The sequence below is a fragment of the Ips typographus genome, linkage group LG1, assembly GCF_016097725.1.
Source record: "Ips typographus isolate SLU linkage group LG1, UJ_Ityp_2.0, whole genome shotgun sequence".
Classification (NCBI taxonomy): Eukaryota; Metazoa; Arthropoda; class Insecta; order Coleoptera; family Curculionidae; genus Ips; species Ips typographus.
The window spans coordinates 29,358,950-29,385,927 of record NC_138422.1 but is presented as its reverse complement, the minus strand read 5'-3'; the positions used below and the strand labels follow the sequence as shown (position 1 = coordinate 29,385,927).

At 32.4% G+C, this 26,978-nt stretch overlaps 3 protein-coding genes and 1 long non-coding RNA gene across 7 annotated transcripts; 3 read left to right on the top strand and 1 right to left on the bottom strand.

Moving 5' to 3' along the window:
- Positions 1-7: 7 nt before the first annotated feature.
- LOC145736215 (uncharacterized) lies at positions 8-7,585 on the top strand. 4 transcript variants are annotated; one of them, XM_081990532.1, is made up of 3 exons: positions 8-311; positions 4,187-5,189; positions 5,242-7,585. In XM_081990532.1, the coding sequence occupies exons 2-3, from the start codon at positions 4,191-4,193 to the stop codon at positions 5,296-5,298; spliced, it is 1,056 nt and encodes a 351-aa protein (XP_081846658.1). In that variant the 5' UTR covers positions 8-311; positions 4,187-4,190; the 3' UTR covers positions 5,299-7,585. The 4 variants fall into 4 exon arrangements, with proteins under 4 accessions (XP_081846658.1, XP_081846647.1, XP_081846656.1 ...); XM_081990521.1 differs by having other exon boundaries at positions 8-315; XM_081990530.1 differs by having other exon boundaries at positions 8-319.
- LOC145736297 (uncharacterized) lies at positions 660-1,064 on the bottom strand. The gene is made up of 2 exons (XR_014179874.1): positions 930-1,064; positions 660-871 (listed from the first exon to the last, which is right to left on the bottom strand). It is a non-coding gene; the product is annotated as an uncharacterized LOC145736297 (long non-coding RNA).
- A 509-nt stretch (positions 7,586-8,094) lies between the features above and the next one.
- On the top strand, positions 8,095-14,440 carry LOC145736234 (uncharacterized). The gene is made up of 3 exons (XM_081990537.1): positions 8,095-8,252; positions 12,980-13,482; positions 13,534-14,440. Exons 2-3 carry the CDS (start codon positions 12,990-12,992, stop codon positions 14,097-14,099), a joined length of 1,059 nt encoding a protein of 352 aa, XP_081846663.1. The 5' UTR covers positions 8,095-8,252; positions 12,980-12,989; the 3' UTR covers positions 14,100-14,440.
- A 3,798-nt stretch (positions 14,441-18,238) lies between these two features.
- On the top strand, positions 18,239-25,844 carry LOC145726092 (uncharacterized). Its single transcript, XM_081975040.1, has 2 exons — positions 18,239-18,565; positions 21,758-25,844. Exon 2 carries the CDS (start codon positions 21,761-21,763, stop codon positions 25,751-25,753), a length of 3,993 nt encoding a protein of 1,330 aa, XP_081831166.1. The 5' UTR covers positions 18,239-18,565; positions 21,758-21,760; the 3' UTR covers positions 25,754-25,844.
- Positions 25,845-26,978: the final 1,134 nt, after the last annotated feature.

Sequence of the window (26,978 nt, the reverse complement as noted above, 5' to 3'; positions counted from 1 at the left end):
GGGACACGTTTTAGATTGATTTTTTCTGTTTTTTTGTTAAGCTTTTGATCAGTTTGGAAATATCGTTTTATACTAATGTCTCCAGCAAAGGATTCAAGTGTGTATGATGTGATTAGAATTGTCACTTTTGGAAAATTTAAAGAGAAATAAAAACTCTGAAAGTTGCAGCAATTTAAAACAGCAATCAAGTTGTTATGCTAAACTACCATGAAAACAAAAATCTACAAACCAAGCAGATGATGCTTGTATGGGAAATAAATCAAAAATGCTAACAATTATTTGGGGAACATCTGGCAGGAAGAGACAACCAAGTATGTAGGTAATAACGTGTTTTCCCAATTATTGTAACGTAAATGAACATGTGTGGGATAAGTTAAAACAACATACTTGATCCTGAAAACACAAGAATAATTCATCATAAACCTTTTCTACTTTTAAGAGAAGGTAGAGCTAAAGAAGGTAATAAAAGAAATTGAAATAACTCTAAAAACAAAAAAATTACTTGATATTTGCCTAAATCCTGATTCATAACTAGTAATATATTTATTTATTTTCTCACTATGTTTGAAAATTATTTCTTGAGTATGTATTAAGTTTTAATTTGGTTCAAATTGACAAAAACAAACATGAGGCTTAAATTAATAAAAGACAACAAAAACCAATTTTAAAGCAAATTGTAATAACACAATTAACAAATTTCATCTGAGAAAGACAAATGGTGGCTGATTTGTTAGATTTTCCCCAAGGATACTCTTACAAGGCATCACTGTAATTGCTTCTTAAGGGCAACTAATCATAGCTGTTCATAAAGACCAGATTGCTCCTTGGGGGCTGTAATATTTAGTTACTGCTACCTGGAGGATGAAATTACCTGTAACATTTAGTTAAAATCCTCAGGCTGCAAGAAATTTAATTTTATTATAACAAACCAATACAAATTTGAAACTCTTTTCAAAGTTTGTTTTTCTACAAATATTCAATACGTTATTCGCTTCCGGTAAGGCTGTAAATAACTGAAAAAAAACTTGTTCATCCTAATTCTAGCTAAACGTATTTTGCCATTTACTGTTTACTGACAAGATAAGATAAGAAATCTTTTTAATTACCGCAATTTGGAGATATTATACAGTCACCTTATCACTTAATCTCTATGTTACTGTACAAAAATTCTTTACTGTCAAAGTGTGGTGATTTGTTACTGCATCTGAAATTAATAATTGAACCGTTTGAATTAATTCGCGTGCAAAAAGAATTTAACACATTTTTTAGTACTTGTCTAAGCAATATTTAGTCACCGAGCAGCAAAATTATGTTTTTCATCTGATCCGAAACGTCATCTGTATAAATAGAACGTCAGACGAGTGGATTTATTAAAGTTGTTGCCGAGGAATGGAAAAACACGAAAACAAATAGGATTTAATTCATAACCTATTGATACTCGTAACTGTAAGTACCTTCATTTATCTCTTGCTTGGACTATTCGATTGCAATGCACAAATGATTAATTGTTAGTATCAAGAGAAAATAATATTCAATATTCAATATAATGCGCCTATTGATAACAACGTTATGAGAGTCTGAACAAAACGAAATAAATATTAACTATAAATTTAGTTTAATAAAACTGACTCATTGTAACGTTTTGACAAATATTTATATTTTGATATAAGGAAAACTAAAAAAGGAAAGTTTTGTCGATTTGGCAACCTTGTAAAGTCAGCATCATCAATCCAACTAAAATGTTGTGGAACTTCCGGTTATACCGGAAATAAGTAATAACTTGAGTTGAAACATAACTACTTCAAGTATGTTTTGTCAAAAATGTCAACAAAAATGTCATTTTTTCCACGTCAATATCTCAAAAAAAGTTGAGTATAAAAATAGATTATGATCCACTAAACTTGTTGAAATCATTGTGTACAAATATACCGAGAGTTCCATTTAAAATCAGCAACATTAAAAACATTTCAGGTGGATTTAGCATTCATGTTGACTCTCTTTTTTGTAGTTTTCTTTACATGAATTACCTATAATCTTTCGTCGTGGGACACCCTGTATAGTTTTCTAAGATATTGACACTAACTAAAAACTTGAAAACTTTAAGATTTTTTGGTATATAGATTAGGTTAGGTTAGGTTACCTATTGCTGTGCATTGGCACCCTTATGAAGCAAAATAAAAATATGCTAAATTTGCACTTTTTTTGCACAAAAATGTTATTTTTTGTATTTTTAAAAGGTTGTAACTTTTTTATTTGAACTCCTATCAATTTCGCCAAATCGCCATTAGAAAAAGGATAAAAAATACTACGAAATGAGACAAAACTCGCTTCTTTAGCTTTTCATGTTACCGAAAATGTTTTTATAAATATACAGGGTGGTCCAGTTTTAAATGTCAATAATTCACCAATCCATAACCAATTAAAAAATAAGTTGACATTCATTATGTCATTTTCCTGAAAAGTGCTTCCTAAGGAAAATACAGCCCTTCAAATTTCTGTTTAAAAAATCGTTTTTTTTTGTCATAACTGTCAGACCGTTGGAGCAATATTGATCAAATTTGGAACAAGCACTTTATTACACGTTATTACGGTCAAAGACCCAAAACTAACCTAACCCAACTTAAAAATTGTCTTGGAAACGGAAAATTCACTTAAGAAGTTTAAAAAATATTATTGTAGCCAGTTTTCATAGTTTCCAGACAAACTAAAAGACTTTAGTTTTGAAAATTTAATTAGAAAAGATAAAAATTTCAGAAGCTTAAAAGTTGTGTTTGTAACCAGTTTTCATGCAAATCGAGAGACTTTAATACTAAAAATTGACTTGTAGAAATAAAAACTACTTTTTCAAGAATTTGTTACTACAAATTCATACATTTAAACCTTAAAAATTGACTTGAACCCCAAAATGTAACTGAACTAATGAAAAGTGACATCAGAAGCTTAAAATTTGCATTTGAAGTAAGTTTTCATAATTTGAAGACAAATTTCAATATTTTAGTCTTGAAAATAGTCTTAGATGCAGGACATTGACATTAGATTCATGAAAATTGTCTTGAAAACTAACTTTTCGTGCTTCTTACTTTGCTTTTCATTTTCTTCGAATTCTGGACTATTTTTTAGTGCTTCAAAACTGCTTTCAGCTTGGAAAATCGAGTTTCAAGACTATCTTCACCAAGTTATTGACATTGCAAACTTAAAAAACAATTTTTTAACATTCTTCATAGACTTAAAATGGCATTCCAAGCTTTGTCACTATTAAATCGACTTCTAGACACCTCAGTGCTAAAAATTCGGGTATTTCTTAATAAACTAGACTGTTTTTAGTGTTTTAAGGCTGTTTTCAGTGCCTCAAATCGAGTTTCAAGACTATCTTTACAAAGTTTTTGACTTATCAGGCCTAAAAGCCAGTGTGTCCACTGACCATAGTCTTGAAAATGTTATTTCAAGCTTCTTCACTATTAAATTGACTTCTACACTCATAGGTGCAATAAATTGTAGCATCTCTAAGAAATTCAGACTGTTTTTAGTGCTTTTTAAGACTGAAAAATTGAGTTTAAGACTATTTCCAAAAGTCAAGTTTCTTCAGTAATAAAAGTAAAAAATTTTGGTACCAAATGCTACAATAATAGTCTTGAGAACTAATTTTTAGAAATAAAATAGTCCGAAAATTTAATTTACTTCTAGACTTGTTGTCCAGTCCAGAAAATTAAGTTGTACACCAATTAAAGTCTTGAAAATATACTTTTGGACTCTCTTTAGTCCTAGTAAAGTCAGTTCTAGCATTAAAAGTCAACTTTTATATTATTTTTAGTAGTACAAAATGAGTTTCATGCACAACACAATCTTTGTCTTGATTTCCGGACTTTTTTAGTTCTTGAATGCCAGTTTCAGACACTCAACCAGGATGGTAGTCTGAGAAAGCGAATCATAAGACCATTCCTAGTAGTAAAATAGTTTTTAGACTATTCAGTACAAATTTGGACTTTCCCAAGTCTTGGATGTTCAGTTTTAAACTATAAAACGATTTTTTAAATTGAAATTTGGAGGACTGTATCTTCCTTAGGAAACCTTTTTCAGAAAAATGACATAATGCAAGTCAACTTATTTTTTGATTAGCTATCAAATGGTGAATTATTGACACTTAAAACTGGACCACCCTGTATACTGAATACATATTTTTTTCTAGACTCATGGCCTTAAAAGACTTTTGCAAAACCTTGCAAAGCTGTGCAGCTCAACTAGAAGCGGAACTACGGATCAACATCAACGATTACAATAACTTAGTGCATGACAACATTGCAGACGAATCCAAAGCTGCATTGGAAGCAGCTAAAAATTATCACTACGCTGAAATTATTGGAGCTGTTGGGGACATTGTCGAAAAAGTGAAAATGATCATTTTTCATCAGAGCAAACTGGACTGGTTAAGTGAGGAATCGAATTTTACCGGTGACTATTTGAAAAGATTTTCGTTTGTAAAAGGACAGATATACAATTTTCCTCAGCAACAAGCACAGCAGATAGCAAAGCTGTCTAGGTCAGAGCAAAATCTATCAGTTTCATATAGAACAAAAAGAGAAAAGAGACGGACAGCCTCTGAATGCTCGCTGACCTCTTTGGAAGCATGGGAAAACTACTTGGATCAAAAAGAGAAAAGTACTACAATTCTGGAACCAGCAGTTATTGAAGAAGAAACAAAAAAATCGGTACCAAGAAGAACACTTTCTAATGCGCGAGCAAGAAAAAAGTTTGTATCATCCACGTTCGGTGCCTTTTTAGACAGTGATACAAATAGTAAGGGACAAGATTTGGAATCAATCATTGAAGATTCCCAGCAAGTAGAGCTAACCACCTATGAAAACAAAAACATCACTCAATCTTCTGATTCTCTGACTGAAAAGACTGAACAGTCTAGTTACAAAAACGATGAAGTACTTAATAACATTCTGGATAAGTTTTTTTACAAATATGGCAGTGATAATAACAGCAACTTGAGCGAACGTTTAAGTAAGTCATGTGAGCATTTTACCAATACTTGCAACACCGAAGTTGTGATGAGGTCAAAAAGTAGTGATAATGTAATTAGTAGTAGCAGAAATAGTAAATATCTCAACAACGACGATCAAAATACTGAAGATAACGATTTTGTAGGACCTGAAAGTTCAAAACCAATAATTGTGGATGTTATTGTAAGTTGCTGAATTTAAGATTTGTTCTTTACTTATATTTGGTTTTTTGCAGTATAAGTCCAATCCAAACCCAACCAAGACAGTTAATCACAACACAGTAATAATATAATATATGCTATACAGTGTGTCTCAAATTGGTTATACATTTATAGGTGTCTATTTAACAGCTTTAGGGAATCCTAAGTAAGAGCAGAGCCTAAGTAGAACACGATATGTTTAGAGAAATTCAGCTTTATTTGTTACATTTGACAATCTTGTCTTCCATATATAGGGTGGTCTAGTTTTAAATGTCCAATTTACCAATCCATAGCCAATTAAAAAATAAGTTGACATTCATTATGTCATTTTTCTGAAAAGTGCTTCCTAAGAAAAATACAGTCCTTCAAATTTCAATTTAAAAAATCGTTTTATAGTTTAGAACTGAACATCCAAGACTTGTGAAAGTCCAAATTTGTACTGAATAGTCTAAAAACTTTTTTACTACTAGGAATGGTCTTATGATTCGCTTTCTCAGACTGCCATCCTGGTTGAGTGTCTGAAACTGGCATTCAAAAACTAAAAAAAGTCCGGAAATCAAGACAAATATTGTATTGTGCATGAAACTCATTTTTTACTACTAAAAATAATATAAAAGTTGACTTTTAATGCTAGAACGGACCTAAAGAGAGTCCAAAAGTATATTTTCAAGACTTTAATTGGTGTACAACTCAATTTTCTGGACTGAACAACAAGTCTAGAAGTAAATTAAATTATCGGTCTATTTTATTTCTAAAAATTAGTTCTCAAGACTATTATTGTAGCATTTGGTACCAAAATTTTTTACTTTTATTACTGAAGAAACTTGACTTTTGGAAATAGTCTTAAACTCGATTTTTCAGTCTTAAAAAGCACTAAAAACAGTCTGAATTTCTTAGAGGTGCTACAATTTATTGCACCTATGAGTGTAGCAGTCAATTTAATAGTGAAGAAGCTTGAAATAACATTTTCAAGACTATGGTCAGTGGACACACTGGCTTTTAGGCCTGATAAGTCAAAAACTTTGTAAAGATAGTCTTGAAACTCGATTTGAGGCACTGAAAACAGCCTTAAAACACTAAAAACAGTCTAGTTTATTAAGAAATACCCGAATTTTTAGCACTGAGGTGTCTAGAAGTCGATTTAATAGTGACAAAGCTTGGAATGCTATTTTAAGTCTATGAAGAATGTAAAAATTGTTTTTTAAGTTTGCTATGTCAATAACTTGGTGAAGATAGTCTTGAAACTCGATTTTCCAAGCTGAAAGCAGTTTTGAAGCACTAAAAACAGTCCAGAATTTGAAGAAAATGAAAAGCAAAGTAAAAAGCACGAAAAGTTCGTTTTCAAGACAATTTTCATGAATCTAATGTTAATCTAAGACTATTTTCAAGACTAAAATATTGAAATTTGTCTTCAAATTATGAAAACTTACTTCAAATGCAAATTTTAGGCTTCTGATGTCACTTTTCATTAGTTCAGTAACATTTTGGGGTTCAAGTCAATTTTTAAGGTTTAAATGTATGAATTTGTAGTAACAAATTCTTGAAAAAGTAGTTTTTATGTCTACAAGTCAATTTTCAGTATTAAAGTCTCTCGATTTGCATGAAAACTGGTTACAAACCCAACTTTTAAGCTTCTGAAATGTTTATCTTTTCTAATTCAATTTCCAAAACTAAAGTTTTTTAGTTTGTCTGGAAACTATGAAAACTGGCTACAATAATATTTTTTAAACTTCTTAAGTGAATTTTTCGTTTCCAAGACAATTTTTAAGTTGGGTTGGGTTAGTTTTGGGTCTTTGACCGTAATAACGTGTAATAAAGTGCTTGTTCCAAATTTGATCAATATTGCTCCAACGGTCTGACAGTTATGATAAAAAAAACGATTTTTTAAACAGAAATGGACTGTATTTTCCTTAGGAAGCACTTTTCAGAAAAATGACATAATGAATGTCAACTTATTTTTTAATTGGCTATGGATTGGTGAATTATTGACATTTAAAACTGGACCACCCTGTATATTGTGGTATCCTGAGGTCAATTAATATTATGTTTGTTTTTAAGCGTTTATATTATTTCTAGTTTTATTTTTTCATGTAGTTTGTACTATTTCTCTGGACTGGCGTGTACAAATTATATTAACTTTTATATTATTATTTATTTAAACATAAAATTGAAGAGTTAAGTGTACAAATTTAAAAAACTTGTGAGCATGGAACAACAGTGGTTTGTTTAGGAAGAAATTTACTCACACAAATTAGTAAAATTTGCAAACATATTCCATCTCATTGTTAACAATTAATTAATGAAATATCATCATTTATTCATGAGAGTTATTATTATTATTGTTATCAGATTAACAAATACAAAAAATATTTTCTCTTGTTTGATGTTTTATTTTAATTTTCATCAATTCGTCTTGTCTGTGAAAGTATTTTCAGTTAGTTACCCTTTAAACCAACCTAATCATTCAATTAATAAACTTACAAATGATATATTCTAAACGCATTTAAACTGAATGAACGTTTTAACAAAAATCGTTAAAGTTAAAGTTTCTCAAAAAGTTACATTACAAAACATTATTAATTTTTGATGCTAAACAAAAAAGTTCCTAATGCAACAATGACATATAATTTTTCTGCTGGAAAGCTGAAAAATTGCCAAATTACATATACCTAAGTAGAATTATTTTTTGTCATGAAAAATAAATCAAAACGACTAACTTGTAATCACAAGAGTGGTAAACAAATACCAGTCAAAGAAAATGATTCATCATTAATAATGATTTTCATCTTAAAACCTGACACGTTTTACACATAATTTGCCATTAATTAACTTACGTTTTACGTTGTTTTACAACCTTATCATACGTTATCAGGTTCTTATCGTTAATCTGCCATATTTGTTTTGTATGCCAGCGACCGCATTTTAAGGTGCGACCTGATAGAGTAATTATTTTTCCAAAAGTCCGACCAAGATATTAGTTAAAGTGTGCAAAACCAGGGAGAAAATTGTGTTTCTGAGGAAATAAACCGGGAGAATTTTATATCAGGTACGTACCGAAGGGAGAATGAATAAATTTCGCAATTTTCTAAACAACCTTGATATTATTTTATCTATTTAGTTGGTTGGCACTGCTTATGTGAGTCATGGAAAAGGTGTCTTCTCAAGTACGTCAACAGGTCAAACGGAAAACTCCATTTAGCTTTGTGGAAGAAATCTCTTATAAAACTATAGTTAATTTAAAATTGAAAAATAGCACATTGGAGTGGATTTTTAAACATTTATGACTACAAACAGAAGATACATTTTAAGTTTTGTCAGTGCAATTCTTACATTTTTTCTAACAAAATACATTTAATAATCTTTAGCAGGCCGACTTTTTTTAAGAAGCCAAGCACAGAAATTTTAGGGTCTTTAAGACTTAAAATAGTATATTCTGAGGTCGATAAATTGATATTTTGTCAATTGTCATAGAAAAATAAATAAAAATCATCAATAAAATACATATTACTAGAGATTTTTCGATTAAGCAGTTAAAATACAGGTTGTTCTATTTAAATAATAATAATAGTTCATTTCATTAGCAATCCAGTGACATAAAAAATTCCCATACCGAGTGCACAGGACAAAACTATGTCCAGGAAAGGCCTTCAAGGTCGTTAAGACAAATATACCATTTTTAGTCCCATCAACCTATCAAAATCATAACAATTATGATCCTGTCCCGAATAAAGTCACTTTGATCAAGGGTAATCTTCTTCCTTCAGCTGATTTCAAATGATTCGAAAAGGATTACAACACCGCACAAAGTGTCCAGAATCTTCCGTATAATTTAAAAATGAGATAAATGCCATTTGAAATAACTGATAATGTTTTATACTATATTACTTTTAGTTGATGTTATTGTTTCTAATCAGATATATGAATGATATATGAATGGCAAATCAAGTATTTCATTTGTAACATTTCCTTCTATTTTCAAAAATAAAAAAGTGTAAAACCTATCTACTTCTATTTGGATATCATTATACAAAACGTACGAAGGCATAACAAGGCCACAGACGTTAAATTTCTTAAATTTTGACTTCGAACTCGGAAATTAACTAAATTCCGATTTTGAAGTCAGAATTTAGTTAAATTCCGACTTTGAACTCGGAATTTAGTTAAATTCCGCCATCGTACTCAGAATTTACATTGTCACATTGCAAAAGCTCTTCAAACCAAATTAGACAATATTTTTCAGTTTGGCAACATTGCAAACATTCTTCGAAGCAAACTAGTAAAATTTGTTAACTTTGGCAACATTGCTAACACACTTCAAAGAAATTAGTCGGACTTGTCAGTTTAGTTACATTACAAACACTCTTCGAACCAAAATTGTAGAATTTGTTAGTTTGATAACATTGCAAGGATACTTTTGACCCAAATTACCAAATTTTGTCAGTTAGGCAACATTTCAAACAGTCTTCGATCTAAATTAGGAGAGTTTGTTAATTTGGCAACATTGCAAGCAAACCCACTTCAAAGAAATTAGTTGAACTTGTCAGTTTGGAAAGATTGGAAACACTCTTCAAACCAAAATTGTAGAATTTGTCAGTTTTATAACATTGCATATACTCTACAAACCAAATTAGTAAAATTAGTCAGTTTGGCAACATTGCAAACACCCTTTGATCTCAATTAGTAGATCTAAAATAGTAGAATTTGTCAGTTTGACAACATTGCAACTAAATTGCTAGTTCAAAGTCGGAATTTAGTTAATTTCTGAGTTCAAAGTCGGAATTTCGTTAATTTCCGAGTTTGAAGTCGGAATTTAGTTAATTTCCGAGTTTGAAGTCAGAATTTAGTTAATTTCCCAGTTTGAAGTCAGAATTTAGTTAATTTCCGAGTTTGAAGTCGGAATTTAGTTAATTTCCCAGTTTGAAGTCAGAATTTAGTTAATTTCCGGGTTTGAAGTCAGAATTTAGTTAATTTCCGAGTTTGAAGTCAGAATTTAGTTAATTTCCGAGTTTGAAGTTGAAATTTAACTAATTTACGAGTTCAAAGTCGGAATTTAGTTAATTTCCGAGTTTGAAGTCGGAATTTAGTTAATTTCCGAGTTTGAAGTCGGAATTTAGTTAATTTCCGAGTTTGAAGTCGGAATTTAGTTAATTTCCGAGTTTGAAGTCGAAATTTAACTAATTTTTGAGTTCAAAGTCGGAATTTAGTTAATTTCCGAGTTTGAAGTCGGAATTTAGTTAATTTCCGAGTTTGAAGTCGAAATTTAACTAATTTCCGAGTTCAAAGTCGGAATTTAGTTAATTTCGGAATTTGAAGTCAGAATTTAGTTAATTTCCGAGTTCAAAGTCGGAATTTAGTTAATTTCCGAGTTTGAAGTCGGAATTTAGTTAATTTCCGAGTTTGAAGTCGAAATTTAACTAATTTCCGAGTTCAAAGTCGGAATTTAGTTAATTTCGGAGTTTGAAGTCAGAATTTAGTTAATTTCCGAGTTTGAAGTCGAAATTTAACTAATTTCCGAGTTCAAAGTCGGAATTTAGTTAATTTCGGAGTTTGAAGTCAGAATTTAGTTAATTTCCGAGTTTGAAGTCGAAATTTAACTAATTTCCGTGTTCAAAGTCGGAATTTAGTTATAGTTAATTTCGGAGTTTGAAGTCAGAATTTAGTTAATTTCCGAGTTTGAAGTCGAAATTTAACTAATTTCCGAGTTCAAAGTCGGAATTTAGTTAATTTCCGAGTTTGAAGTCGGAATTTAGTTAATTTCCGAGTTTGAAGTCGAAATTTAACTAATTTTTGAGTTCAAAGTCGGAATTTAGTTAATTTCCGAGTTTGAAGTCGGAATTTAGTTAATTTCCGAGTTTGAAGTCAGAATTTAGTTAATTTCCGAGTTTGAAGTCAGAATTTAGTTAATTTCCGAGTTTGAAGTCGAAATTTAACTAATTTCCGACTTCAAAGTCGGAATTTAGTTAATTTCCGAGTTTGAAGTCGGAATTTAGTTAATTTCCGAGTTTGAAGTCGGAATTTAGTTAATTTACGAGTTCAAAGTCGGAATTTAGTTAATTTCCGAGTTTGAAGTCGGAATTTAGTTAATTTCCGAGTTTGAAAGTCGAAATTTAACTAATTTACGAGTTCAAAGTCGGAATTTAGTTAATTTCCGAGTTTGAAGTCGGAATTTAGTTAATTTCCGAGTTTGAAGTCGGAATTTAACTAATTTACGAGTTCAAAGTCGGAATTTAGTTAATTTCCGAGTTTGAAGTCGGAATTTAGTTAATTTCCGAGTTTGAAGTCGAAATTTAACTAATTTACGAGTTCAAAGTCGGAATTTAGTTAATTTCTGAGTTTGAAGTCGGAATTTAGTTAATTTCCGAGTTTGAAGTCGAAATTTAACTAATTTCCGAGTTCAAAGTCGGAATTTAGTTAATTTCCGAGTTTGAAGTCGGAATTTAGTTAATTTCCGAGTTTGAAGTCGGAATTTAGTTAATTTCCGAGTTTGAAGTCGAAATTTAACTAATTTCCGAGTTCAAAGTCGGAATTTAGTTAATTTCCGAGTTTGAAGTCGGAATTTAGTTAATTTCCGAGTTTGAAGTCGAAATTTAACTAATTTCCGAGTTCAAAGTCGGAATTTAGTTAATTTCTGAGTTTGAAGTCGGAATTTAGTTAATTTCCGAGTTTGAAGTCGGAATTTAGTTAATTTCCGAGTTTGAAAGTCGAAATTTAACTAATTTCCGAGTTCAAAGTCGGAATTTAGTTAATTTCTGAGTTTGAAGTCGGAATTTAGTTAATTTCCGAGTTTGAAGTCGAAATTTAACTAATTTCCGAGTTCAAAGTCGGAATTTAGTTAATTTCCGAGTTTGAAGTCGGAATTTAGTTAATTTCCGAGTTTGAAGTCGAAATTTAACTAATTTACGAGTTCAAAGTCGGAATTTAGTTAATTTCTGAGTTTGAAGTCGGAATTTAGTTAATTTCCGAGTTTGAAGTCGAAATTTAACTAATTTCCGAGTTCAAAGTCGGAATTTAGTTAATTTCCGAGTTTGAAGTCGAAATTTAACTAATTTCCGAGTTCAAAGTCGAAATTTAGCTAATTTCCGAGTTTGAAGTCGAAATTTAGTTAATTTCCGAGTTTGAAGTCGAAATTTAACTAATTTCCGAGTTCAAAGTCGGAATTTAGTTAATTTCCGAGTTTGAAGTCGAAATTTAAGAAAAATAACGTCTGTGGCCTTTCTACGCTTTCGTAAAAACGTCAAAAAAAAAACTGTTTTTGAGATATTGTAAGGTCACACACTGTCTAACCGGTTTGAGTTCAAGAATTTTTGCCTAATGTATTCTCTCTGTATTATTTATTATCTTTATTTTAAATATGCTTTATTTAAATTTGTATAGACTTAAAAAGTACAGGGTTATTCACTGGAAACTAACAAACCTGCTTTTTTGGGCTGTACAACAAAACCAAAAAAATACAATTTATTGCAACCATCTAACTAACAGAATCAACTCTTTTCTTCATTTTTCAATTGTAAGCAAAACTATATTAAATTGCAAATTATCAATTTTAACGGGTAAGGCCGGGATTACCCAGCTTCTTAGTCATAGTCAGTAATCATAACCTTAATTTTTGTCCAAAACAACACAAAGTGAACAAGTCAAGACAAGACAAAATTTACGACTACAATTAAGAACTTGGGTAAACCCAAGCTAACCGTAACTAATAATTGCAAAACACAACAGAAAACAGTAAAATTAGATTACGACATAATTTGTGTTGTTTTGTTATATTTTTAGGTAACAAGACATGGGAGTAACAAACTCAAAATCTCCTTTAGAACGTCGAAACACAGTAGCCAGAAGGTCGCAACGTCGCACCCTCCACAATCTAAAAAGCAAAGTGGACAACTTGCACAAAGACATAAAAAAATTTAAAGGCATCACGGAGGACACGAATTACGTCAAGTTGAAAAACGAAATCGAATACTTTAAAAATGACCTTAGCCGCAGAAAGAAAGACCTTCAACCGCAAGTTAGGGCACTGTACGAAACAGTGTATAAAAGACTCAGCGAAGCTGATGAAGCCTTGATCAACAAGTTGCAAGAAAACCGAGAAAAACAAGAAAAGAAGGATGCCAAAGAAATAGTTTCCAGTGTGGGTGATGATATTAGCGAAACGCAAGATCCACCTCAAAGTGAAATGGACAACGAAACTGTAGTAGACGTACACCATCAGGAAACTGAAGAAAACAAGAGAAAAACTGTTGAAATCAATTTAGTGAAGGTTATACCAGAAGATGGTAAGTGTTAAATTATTTCTAGTGTAACAGTATTTAAATTATTCCCGGTAGACACAGAAAGCACTACAACATCACCTAAAGAAGTACGAATCATCAGTCCAGCAGAAAAACGCAAATCTATCCTAAAAGTTGGTGTAGCAGTTCTGCCAGGAGCAGTAATGAGTGAGTTTACCTCCCACACCAACAAGATAACCCAACACTACAATGGAATCGCAACGCCATCTTCACCGGTCGCACCCAGAACAGTTCAAGAAGTTACAGCACGAATAAACACCATAATTGACCAGCTCAGACAAGTCGAACAAGACATAAGCGATTTCGTAGGGCAGAAAAATGGTAAACAGTACAACAAAATACGGGACTTACTAAACCAGTACTTAGTTGAGTTAAGTACCATAAGTCCTGTGGACGATGTGGCGCTAGAACAGTTGGTAGTGTGCAGAAATTATATCGGAAGTTGTCTGAGTTTTCTGGATGAAAAAGCATCAGCAGTTGTTAGTCGGGAAAGTTTCACAAGCGATGATGAAGTATTCGATAATAACAATGTTACACCAGCTTTGGCAAAAGTGGAAGAAAACTTTAGATTACAAAAGCTATTAAAAAACACGGCAGTCTAGAAGACGTGTTTGCCATACAAATTGTAGTCGATAATGTAGAGTTTGGTTAGGTAAGGGAAACTCAATTTATAGATTTATTCCAGCAATATCATGATGCCAACTTTATATATTATTATGACGTAGATTTAATTTTATTCTACCAAAATGTACAATTTTTAACAAAACTTTAATAATCTATAAAACTAGTAGGTAAGAATTCTGGATATCTGTTTATTTAAGTATTTATGGAAATACTTTGAATATTTAATTTAATTAAAATTATTAGCCTTAGGATAACTTTTAAAAAATAATTTTCATAATGACAGATTAAGAAGTATTATAAATAAATTTAAACTGCCCCATATACACGAATATTAATTTTCATTTATTAAACCAAGTGTAGTTTTCACCATTTTAGATATCTTGGTCCTAAATTTTGTTTATTTCATTATTATTGTCATGTAGAATAAGATCCAGACCAGTTGTAAATCATCCTTTGTTGTCTGTCATTAACTAGGGTACACAGGTTATTAGGTTTAAATGCCCTTATTTCTACCTGTCTGTACCTATATACCTGCCCAACTATAGTGTCGGATAATTTGGCATTCCCAACAATTTTTATGGTCAGGTTGTAACTGATAAACTACATAAACACTTTGTCGGTCAATACGGGTCAGTTTTTGCATAATAGGACTAATAAAATCGTAGTTTTTGGGGTAGGTTACCTAAAAAGATTTGGAACTGTCTGAACAGTCTTCTTGAAACCTTCAGTTGAAATGTGCACACCGAATTGAAGATTGATTTTTTCTTAAATCTTATTTTAATTTGTTTTTGTTAAGTCGTGTTTCCAGTTAAAAAACCGTATTTCTCGATACAAAGAAAAGTTAAGTTTGGTTGCCATTTAAACAGTTTTGTGAAATATAGTGTTGGAATAGTATACATATGGTGAGTAAGTATGCTATAACAATAGTAAAGATAAAAGATTTTTTGCTATAATTTTGCAGATATACAAGTAGATTTTCTTTCCGTGTCACCCTTCAAACCATGACATATAAAGTTCTAACTCTCACAAAAATATATTGAATAACATAAATAAAGACAATAAACAATACACGGAGAAGCAACAAATAACTTCTTCTTCAGGTGCCGTCTCCGTTTCGAAGGTTGGTAATCATCAGGGCGATTCTTATTTTTGAGACCGCAGCTCTAAATAGTTCGTTGTTATTGCAACCAAACCATTCTCTAAGGTTCTTGAGCCATGAATTACGTCTTCTCCCCACAGATCTCTTTCCTTCGATTTTTCCTTGCATAATAAGTTGTAATTTTCGATACTTTTCCCCCCTCATGACATGTCCCATATATTGCAATTTTCTAGCCTTAATTGTCGTAATAACTTCTCTCTCCGTATTCATACGTCTCATCACTTCCACGTTGGTTATTCTGTCTACCCATGAAATCCTCAGTCTTCTTCGGTATACCCACATCTCAAACGCTTCCAGTCTCCTTACTTCGGTTACCTTCAGCGTCCAGGCTTCCATCCCATAATACAGTACGGACAGCACATAGCATTTCATTAGTCGTATTTTCAGTTCCAGGTTTAGATCCCGACAGCAGAAAAGCCTTTTCATTTTTATAAATGTGCTTCTGGCCTGTTCGATTCTGATTCGTATTTCTTGTGAGCTGTCGTTGTTTTCATTAATGGTCGTGCCTAGGTATTTGTATTCTCTTACTCTCTCAATAGGTTGATTGTTTACGTATATCCTACGAATGTCCTGAGTTGTTTTTGTCATCAACATATATTTTGTATTGTTTATGTTCAGTGATAGTCCATATTCTTCGCTTACCGTGACCATTTTATTAATTAGCGTCTGCAGATCTTCGTATGTTCCAGCCAGAATAACTGTATCGTCAGCATATCTCAGATTATTTATTGTCATGCCGTTGATCTTAATGCCTATGTTCTGATCATCAAGTGCTCTATTTAATATGTCCTCCGGGTACAGATTGAAGAGGATTGGTGATAGTATACACCCTTGAGGAACACCTCTCTGTATTTCTATTTCTTCTGATGTCATGTCTTCTATTCGTACTACTGCTTTTTGACCATAGTATAAGTTTGATATTATTCTTATGTCTCTGAGGTCTATTCTTCTCTTTATTAATGTTTCTATGAGCAAGTCATGTCTCACTTTATCGAAAGCTTTATTGTAGTCTATAAAGCATGTCTTGATTTATATCTAGGCATCTTTGTGACAGGACATTGAGTGACACTAGCGCTTCCCTTGTTCCTAGGCCTTTACGGAATCCAAATTGTGTATCGCCGATGTCTATGTCTATTTTCCTGAATACTCTACCATGGACTACCTTCAGCAGGACTTTCAATATGTGAGCCATCAAGCTAATGGTACGGTAGTCAGAGCACTGCTTGGCATTTTTCTTTTTTGGAAGAGTTATAAAAGTTGATAGCAACCAGTCATTTGGTATTATTCCTGTTCTATATATGGTATTGATTAATTCTACCAAAATATGAATCCGGTCTTCCTCTATCAGCTTAAGAATCTCCACTGGCAGTTGGTCTGGACCTGCAGCTTTTCCGTTCTTCAGCATCTCCAGTGCATATGTCACTTCATCCTTAATTATGTCCGGGCCTAAATCCCATTCTATATTATCAAGATTGTTTCATCTTCGAATAGTTCTGTAATGTAGTCTTTCCATATTTCTAGTTTTTGTACTGTTTCTGTGACTATTTTTCCGTTGTTGTTGTATAATATATTGAGTTGTTTATTGGTGCCTGCGAGTTCTTTGATCTTTTTGTGTATGTTGAAGCTATCATGTTTGGCTTGTAATTTCTCAATTTCTTCGCATTTTTGTTTATAGTAGTCTTCTTTTGCTTTCCTGATTTTTGAGCGTTGTGTTTCTTTATATCGTTGTTCATTTTTTCCTTTATAGCTTCTCCTCTTATCCATGAGTTCAAGGATTTCGCCAGTTATCCATTCTTTCCTGCGGGCTTCTCTTTCTTTAACATGTCTATTGAGGGTTCCAATACGGCTGATTTAATTCCGCACCATTTTTCATTTATGTTTTTACTTTCGAGTGTTTCCAGATTTTTGTTTATTCTTGTTTGTAGCTCATTCCGTATTTCCTGGTTCCGGGGTTTAACCGGGTTTCTTTCTTCTTTATGATTACACACAACCTATAACTGCTAACTTATAAATTTAAAGTTCGTTTTGCAACCATATTTTTCAAATTTTTGGGTAGTACTTTAATTCACGGTGATATTCTAGATTCAACATCGTACAATAGTGTCATTTTAAAGTTATACAGGTCACAGATGAAGTTTATAATGTTACTGATTTGTTATTGTCGTTCATTTTGGTTTTATACTACTTAGAGCTTTTAGGGTAAAATCCATCAGTTGCGCTGTCACCGTCAATTCATGGCTGTCCATCTTGAAAACTTAAATTAATTCAAAAAACAGCAGTAGAAAATAGGAAAAAAGAGTTTCCATAATTTTCTCATTAAACTTGACTTGAAAATGTATAGTTTTTATTTTGGACTATCTCTTTGGTTTATTCTTCTCTTGGGAAGCTAGTGGGAAATTAAACAAAGTCAAATAGAACAGAGTGAAATTGACAGGGCAAGAGATGAAGATGATGAAATTCGAGCATCAAAATTAAATGGCAGTGCTTTGGTTACTTTGGTCAATGAGCTTAGCTGGTAGGCTACAGCTGATAATCGCACACCATCAGTCCTGATGGCCCATCTTATAGATCCCCATTACTTCTTATGGAAATGTGTGTTCTTTCTACCTACTCGCAACCTATTATTCCTTATGAGAAGGTACGGTTATTTTACAGACATTTGGAGAGACATTCTGGCTCACCATGCATTTCTTAGACACTTTACAATTAATTTAACTTAAAGCCTAGAAAAATTGTAACAGTCGCTACAGTTATCTGTATAAATAAATAACATTGGTGAAACAAATTGCAACTATCGGATAAACAACAGCATAATACGTTTGCGTATAAATTACCCACAATAAATGCACATCCCATTTTGTTTCGGCGATTTGCAACCGATTTCGAACGCTTGTTCTCCGGCTTATTGACAAAAACAATTATCGCCAGCCGGGTACTACTACAATTAGTAGTCGGGTCTTTAATCACGAGGTTGTGATTATTAAAGGCGTTTTACTTGTCGTATAATGTCTAATGGTTCCACACCAAACTTAATAAACAAGTATTGTCCGCAATGTAATTCAAACATTTTTGGTAACTAGTTTATCAAAAACCAGGCGAATCTGAAAATGTAGTATCTCTCGGTTTTCCGGTGACCTAACTAGTTATCGTCGAGGCAAAATAAAGCAGGTATCTTATCAGTGGCTCGTAATCACAATACCTTGATTAATTCGTAATGAACATGGTGTGTGGGTATGGTGAGCTAAACCAAAGTTTTTTCACTCTAAAAGGAATTTAGAAAATCAGGTGAGTTTCAACAACACAACTTTCTGTCCATTTAATAAGGCCCTTACACTCAAATTGTGATTTTCCATTGCTTTTAGTTAGGTACATTGTTTACATAAGTTTAATAAGATACTATACAGTTTACGCCTATTTTAGTAACTGATATACATAAAATAATAATCATAAGTCATTTTCAAGAGTTTTGACGACGTTTTTTAATGTGCTTTAACATTTAATAACCCAGATTTACCATTATTGGGACCAATACAAAAAAAATATCGTATTTTATTACTGATGATTCAATCTAAATGGATTGTAATCTTATCTCGGTTACCTACTATAGAATGTGAATTGCGCATTACATCTATCATTTTAACTATTATAGTAGCAAAGCATTTTCAATTCACTATTTAAAAAGCATATTGTTGGGGCACAGTTTTCACTGGATAATTATTATTAACAAAATAACTTACGTACCATACTAAATTATATTGGTTCAACCTTGAAAAGTATTAGGAAAAAAACTAGCCATAAATTTTACCTGTTTTGTTTTAAAAATGATGTTTGTATGGGAAGTGTAAGGAAAAAAATTAAACAAACAAAATTTGTACTTATTTATCACGTAATGATGGTGTATTTGCGACTGTTATTCATTTGAATTATCTGCAGAAAAATATAGTGGGTATATTGAAATGTAAAAAAGAAATTCTTTCATCGTTTTAGGTAATTTTGACAAAATTGGTAAGGAAATGGGTAAAGAAAACTGAACATTTGTATGCATTTGAAAACTGCCTCTAATTTGACTAATTCAGGAACTTAAGATATCGCTAAAAATACAGTTTTGAGATTTTTATAGAATATGTTTTGTGAATTGTGACTTTTGATTAAAAAAAGTTTTTTGCACAACAAATATACCGAAAAAGTCTAGCAAAATTGTAATGACGTTGAAAAATGGACAATTTGACAAAACGCAAATATACAGGGTGTCTAAAAATTCTGGGATAATGCAAAATATGTCGAAAACTACTGATTTTTCCTCAAAGTGCGAGGTTTTGTTATAGTAAATAACAGCGTACAACATAAAATGGTGTTTGTGACTCAGAAAAAAAGTTGTAAAAGTAGTAATACTGTAAATCGAAGTGGTCTTTATGAGTACTATTAAAACCGGTAGTATTATACAGGGTGTTAGATTTGAATTAAGAAAGTTGGTATACTTTGTGACTGACCCTGCATACTTGCAAACTTTCAAACTTTTTTTTTTTTTTAGCAGCAAAGATATCTTTCCTAGACTTTGGTCACTACTATTTTGAAACACCCTGTATTTTTTTAAAAACCATCATACGCTCTTTGAACAGTATATCATTCAAGTTCATATCGATTATACAGGGTGGTCCAGTTTTAAGTGTCAATAATTCACCATTTGATAGCTAATCAAAAAATAAGTTGACTTGCATTATGTCATTTTTCTGAAAAAGGTTTCCTAAGGAAGAAAGTCCAAATTTGTACTGAATAGTCTAAAAATTTTTTTACTACTAGGAATGGTCTTATGATTCGCTTTCTCAGACTGCCATCCTGGTTGAGTGTCTGCAACTGGCATTCAAGAACTAAAAAAAGTCCGGAAATCAAGACAAAGATTGTATTGTGCATGAAACTCATTTTTTACTACTAAAAATAGTATAAAAGTTGACTTTTAATGCTAGAACGGACCTTACTAGGACTAAAGAGAGTCCAAAAGTATATTTTCAGACTTTAATTGGTGTACAACTCAATTTTCTTCAACTTTCAACAAGTCAAGAAGTAAATTACATTTTCGGACTATTTTATTTCTAAAAATTAGTTCTCAAGACGTATTATTGTAGCATTTGGTACCAACATTTTTTACTTTTATTACTGAAGAAACTTGACTTTTGGAAATAGTCTTAAACTCGATTTTTCAGTCTTAAAAAGCACTAAAAACAATCTGAATTTCTTAGAGGTGCTACAATTTATTGCACCTATGAGTGTAGAAGTCAATTTAATAGTGAAAAAGCTTGAAATAACATTTTCAAGACTATGGTCAGTGGATACACTGGCTTTTAGGCCTGATAAGTCAAAAACTTTGTAAAGATAGTCTTGAAACTCGATTTGAGGCACTGAAACCAGCCTTAAAACACTAAAAACAGTCTAGTTTATTAAGAAATACCCGAATTTTTAGCACTGAGCTGTCTAGAAGTCGATTTAATAGTGACAAAGCTCGGAATGCCATTTTAAGTCTATGAAGAATGTAAAAATTGTTTTTTAAGTTTGCTATGTCAATAACTTGGTGAAGATAGTCTTGAAACTCGATTTTCCAAGCTGAAAGCAGTTTTGAAGCACTAAAAATAGTCCAGAATTCGAAGAAAATGAAAAGCAAAGTAAAAAGCACGAAAAGTTCGTTTTCAAGACAATTTTCATGAATCTAATGACAATGTCCTGCATCTAAGACTATTTTCAAGACTAAAATATTGAAATTTGTCTTCAAATTATGAAAATTTACTTCAAATGCAAATTTTAAGCTTCTGATGTCACTTTTCATTAGTTCAGTCACATTTTGGGGTTCAAGTCAATTTTTAAGGTTTAAATGTATGAATTTGTAGTAATAAATTCTTGAAAAAGTAGTTTTTATGTCTACAAGTCAATTTTTAGTATTAAAGTCTCTCGATTTGCATGAAAACTGGTTACAAACACAATTTTTAAGCTTCTGAAATGTTGATCTTTTCTAATTCAATTTTCAAAACTAAAGTGTTTTAGTGTGTCTGGAAACTATGAAAACTGGCTACAATAATATTTTTTAAACTTCTTAAGTGAATTTTCCGTTTCCAAGACAATTTTTAAGTTGGGTTAGGTTAGTTTTGGGTCTTTGACCGTAATAACGTGTAATAAAGTGCTTGTTCCAAATTTGATCAATATTGCTCCAACGGTCTGACAGTTATGACAAAAAAACCGATTTTTTAAACAGAAATTTGAAGGACTGTATTTTCCTTAAGAAGCACTTTTCAGGAAAATGACATAATGAATGTCAACTTATTTTTTAATTGGCTATGGATTGGTGAATTAATAACATTTAAAACTGGACCACCCTGTATGTACTTTCCAACATTGCTGCTCTTATTAGTAAATAAGACGAACGTTTTTTTTAATTTTATTGTAAATCCAACACTTTTAAGGTTTTCACAAATTTATTTTAAATTCCAGACAATGGGAAACCCAAATTCCAAGCCAGACGACCGAGTTCGGTCCATATCCAGAGAAGTGAACTCTTTACGATCCAGTCTCCGAACCTCCAAACGCAACATAACCAAATCCCAAAAGGAACATCTGGTAGAAACTTTAGCAACCCAGAGTAGCGAGGTCAGTTCGTACCATGGAAAGGTCAAACGCAAAGAGCTGCAAGTAGTTTTGAAGAACATTTCGGACACTATGCAAGACGTTCTTAAAATCGAGCCAGTAGAAACTGACAGAGAAACCGTTGAAAGTGATACTTTTGATAGTGTCCCATTAAGCCAGAGACGGAGTAATTCATTGGGATCGTTACGATCCAAAAGCAAAGTGGCACCAACTGTCACTAGAAGCAGTGTACCCACTCTAAGAGATATCGAAGCAAAAGTTGAAGAAATGAGATCGTCTGTAGCCACTGCAATAGCCAATAAAGATGCCAACTTACTGAGAGTTTACAAAAAGACGTTAACAGTGATAGCAGCTGATTTGGAGTTGATCCACGTCGAACAGGGAACACCTTCTGCAAAACGAAAAGAAAGCGTCGACAAAAAAGTTATAGTACTATTTCAGAAAGTCAGTAAGTCCCTAAATGTGATGAAGAAAGATGATACTCAACAAAACCAAGCAAAGCACGCGAAGAAGAGATCAGCAATGAGCGAACTAGGGGAGATTGAACTGAAGTTGGCCGAAAACGAATCACTACTAGACAAAATGATGAAACAACAGTCATCTGCTGATTTTGCAACTATCCGAAACAATATAGTCGAAAATAATCAGCGACTTGCCAAAGTGGATATTGTAGACAACGAAGTCAAGCAGCGAGTAGTGCTGTTATCCCAAAAGTTAACGGAAGCTGTTAAAAACTTGGACCAAATTATGGCAAAAAGGGAGTTTGACTCAAAGTTTGCCAAGTCGATCCATAATTACGAAAGAGTCATGAAAAACTTTAATTCCAAAACCAATTCAAAAGACACTGTTGACAACCTACAATCACTAAGAAATTCTTTAGAAAACTTGGAAGAAATCAATGAAGCGACAAAACATCGTAAACGGGAACTGCTCACTAACATCAACACAAGCATTAACAAGATAAGTGAATTGGTGCCCACTGAAGATGAGAAAATTGTAGAAAAAATTGTGGAAGACAATGTGATATTAAGGAAAAAGGTGAGGAGCATGGACAAAGAACACACAGTGATTGATCAATTCATTGCATATTGGAACAACGTAAAAACCAACTTTAACGTGAACTCTTACTCTCATTTATCGCTGCTGAGGATAGATGCTGTTCTCGAAGAGATGCAAGAATCCATTCAAGATATTAGAATTCAAATTGCTCAAAAATGCGATCTGAATATGCCTACTAACTTGGTCAGAAAACGTTCCCAGTCAGTTCCAAAACTCAGCAATGCCAGAAATAGCTACGGTAGCACTAAAAGCGTTGATCAACTAATCAAAACCAAAGCACGAATGTATAATCTGCCAGAACCACAAATTCAAAACCGACGATTTTCCAAAATCGAAGAAATAAAGATGCAAGTCCACTACATCAAAGAAAAAGTGGAAGAAGGTAATGATAATAAAGAAATTCTCAAATCTAAATTAGAACAGTTTCGTAATAATTTACAAGATTACAAAAATGACCCTAACCAAGCAGTGTCAAATAATGCAAATCTTGTGTCTAACGAAATCATAGAACTGTTACATCAAATAGTCCTGGGAGAATATCAAAATAAATACGAACGTTTGTCGAAAAAAGTTGAAACTTTTGACGGTAAGAAAACTGATAAGGAATATTACGATTTAAAACATTCCTTAATTGACCTAAATAGAAGCTTACAAGAATTCACTATTCCAATACAATACGAACACCTGAACCAAGAAAAATATGAATTAGAATCACAAGTCAGTCAGACACTAGATGCTTTACTCTCTAAAACTTCCTACTCAAACATCACTGAAGACGACTACACAAAAGAGTTAAGAACAAAACTCCATGCTTTAAGTGAGAAAGTAAAGCGATTTTCAGGTACATACAAAGGAGTGTTGTACAATCAACTGGAAAGGGAACTTAACAAGCTTCTTTTAGACGCCGGAGAAAAAGTTAAAAACAAAATTTGGGCAGAAGAATTAGTGAAAGAAGCTGAACGCTTACTGAAAATTCTAGAGCAGCGTTCTTCTGTAGCGCAAAGTTTCCGCGGGAATAAAATATCGGAAACTCGAACGGAAGAACAACAAAACATGACCAAAATAAAGCGCGATTTGCTTAACATCAAACGAGAAATTGACAGGACTCCTGACAGTAACGTGGAACAATTTATTGGATTCCAGAGCAGACTTGACCTAGTAAATTTTGAGCTCAGTCAGATAAATACTAGATCAAATGAAAATCTAGCTAAAGAGAAGGAGATCTACGTGAATGAAACTGAAACCTTGAAAAATGTAGTGGATGCCAAAGTAGCGTTAAGTCAACAACCCGCCGTGCATTGGCAAGACACATTTCAGATTGAGCCTCAAACTTACCCGAAAACTGATATAAATAAAGAAATGGAGCAATTCGAAAGTGCATTTTCCACCATCAAACAGAAAATCAGTGCGACCAGTTACGAAGAAGGTGCCATTAAATTTGCTGCCTTGGCTGACGAAATTAGCGCATTAAAAGAGAAACTGGAACACTACAAATTTATTAGGGGCACTGACTTATATCAAAGACAAAGCACTTTGTTAAATGATATGCAATATTATTGTGATGCATTGAGACAGGAAGCTAACGATATTAAGTATGTGCAAAATATTGAAAGCACAAGTCAACGCTTGCAAAGTTTAGTTGACCAGAAGCATGACGTAGATGTGATGAGGGAACAACTCCAGGAGCTCAAAAAAGAAGTGCAACATCACAACTTTACTTCAGAGAATGAACTATTAAAGAAACGACAAAGCGTTGTGCAGAAAAATATTGACGACATGCAATCTAAACTAAATGAGCTGGATGCAAAACAGGAGGAGCTTGAAGGTGTTATCACTAGCATTAAGAAAATTGAAGACACCATTAAGGGGATAGCTCGTGAGGTGTCTGTATTTGTTGGCCTAAAGTCAGATAGTAACTACTACAGACTTACGGAAACACTTAGTCGAGCAATTATTGACTTGGATTCTATTATAGTTGAAAAAGACAATTTAAATGCAAAGAAAAGAACTCTTCTAAAAGAAGCCCAGGCTCTGATGACCAAATTAGATGAAAGAACCACGCAAACTAAAGATGTTACAGAGATAGAAGAAGCCATCAACAATCTTTCCACTACACCAGAAAACTCCCAAACGATCCAAGCTAAAATTAGAGAGATTGAATCGCGAATTGCAAATTTGAAACTAGTAAATGAACTGATTCCTCGAAAAAACGCCTGCAAACAAAAACTAAATGTTCTTTTTAACAAAACTTTACTACTCAACTCCACCCAAGATGACAATAGACAGTCAGGATACGTGAGCCAAACCTACAACTTTGCAAATCCTTTTGAAAAATTCGAAGAAGAACTATCCGATATACAAACTAAGGTTGAAAACGCCACTACCATAGACGATTTGAAAAAGTTGGACGAAAAAGTTCAAAAACTAGAGCTTGAGCTCAGTAAATTAAAAGTGTTAAAAGGCTCAACAGGGTATGCAACATATCAAGGAATAACGAAAAAAGTCGGTGATATTGTCGACTTGATTGAGGAGAAAATGCAAGATCATGATAGGTTGAGTAGTGTCAATGCAGAAGTTGATGAAATCAGTTATAAAATGAATACACCCTTGACTCATGATGAGATCAACAAATTGGATGAGAGGCTCAATCAGCTCCTGGTTACATTAAGAAAAATTATTAACCCGACGTTGAAAGCTGAAATAGATGGGACCATGTTGCGAATAATGTTATGTAGTAATAAGATTTCAGATTATTTAAAATCAGTTGAATCAACAAAACTTTAATAAATATTATATTTATACATGTTTTTTACAGAAAAATTGTGGTTTATTTTCTAATTATCAATGGAGTTTATAATAAAATTTGTTATTCCTTTTTGTTTCTTTATTTTGGACTTGAATTTAAATGTAAATAAAACTGCTTGTTTAATAATAAATTGAACCCTAGGAAAATCCAGACAAAATTTATCGACCTATTTTGCAGAAAGGTGTGGCAACAATGTACTGAAGAAAAATAAACAACTTTACGACCACTTCGTATCTTTCATTAAAAAGCTTATCAATTGTACTGAATTTAAAAATAGTTTCTTCCCAATACAATTTATAATTGTCACAATTGTCAAAATAACTGTCCGAAATCTCAGAAACACGTTTTGTATCGAAAACTGTTTTAAAGTGTAATTCTTTCAAATTCTAGTCAAATTTTGACAGTTTACATTAGTGACAGATATCACGTGGTTTTTGGAGGATGATTTAGCTAGGCAGTCACGTGACCTCTGTCAAAATAACTGTCATAAGTTTCAGAAACACGTTTAACATCAAATACTGCAAGAAAACCTTTCTAAACCTTGGTTTTTGCAACTTTTGAGTAGAGCTTGACAGTCTGACAAGAACAAAATTGCTTATAAAACCCACTTTGAGTGAGAAAATTACAGTTTTAAGCACATTTTTAGAATCCTCATTAAATTTTCTATCTAATAAGCTAGGAAACACTACAAAATTTGGTACAGTCAGGGAGAAAAGTGGTGTCAAAGTTTGAACTGCCAGAAACACAATTTGAAAAGACAGTCAGGAACAAAATCGTCTTTAAAACACACTTGGAGTGAGAAAATGACTGTTTTAAGCACATTTTTAGAATCCTCATTAAATTTTCTATCTAATAAGCTAAGAAATACTACAAAATTTGGTACAGTCAGGGAGAAAAGTGGTGTCAAAGTTTCAACTGCCAGAAACACAATTTGAAGACAGTCAGGAACAAAATCGTCTTTAAAACCCACTTGGAGTGAGAAAATGACTGTTTTAAGTACATTTTTGGAATCCTCATTAAACTTCCTATCCAATAGCGTGGGAAACAGTACAAAATTTGGTACAGTCAGGGAGAAAAGTGGTGTCAAAGTTTGAACTGCCAAAAATTCAATTTGAAAACACAGTTAGGAACAAAATCATTTTTAAAACCCACTTGGAGTGAGAAAATGACTGTTTTAAGCACATTTTTGTAATCCTGATTAAA

Coding starts and splice junctions, on each gene's coding strand:
- LOC145736215 (XM_081990521.1), top strand. CDS start 248: ATGGGAAATAAATCAAAAATGCTAACAATTATTTGGGGAACATCTGGC. Junction 316..4,186: donor AGGAAGAGACAACCAAGTAT/GTAGGTAATAAC, acceptor ATTTTTTTCTAG/ACTCATGGCCTTAAAAGACT. Junction 5,190..5,241: donor CAATAATTGTGGATGTTATT/GTAAGTTGCTGA, acceptor GGTTTTTTGCAG/TATAAGTCCAATCCAAACCC.
- LOC145736234 (XM_081990537.1), top strand. CDS start 12,990: ATGGGAGTAACAAACTCAAAATCTCCTTTAGAACGTCGAAACACAGTA. Junction 13,483..13,533: donor GAAGGTTATACCAGAAGATG/GTAAGTGTTAAA, acceptor TATTCCCGGTAG/ACACAGAAAGCACTACAACA.
- LOC145726092 (XM_081975040.1), top strand. CDS start 21,761: ATGGGAAACCCAAATTCCAAGCCAGACGACCGAGTTCGGTCCATATCC.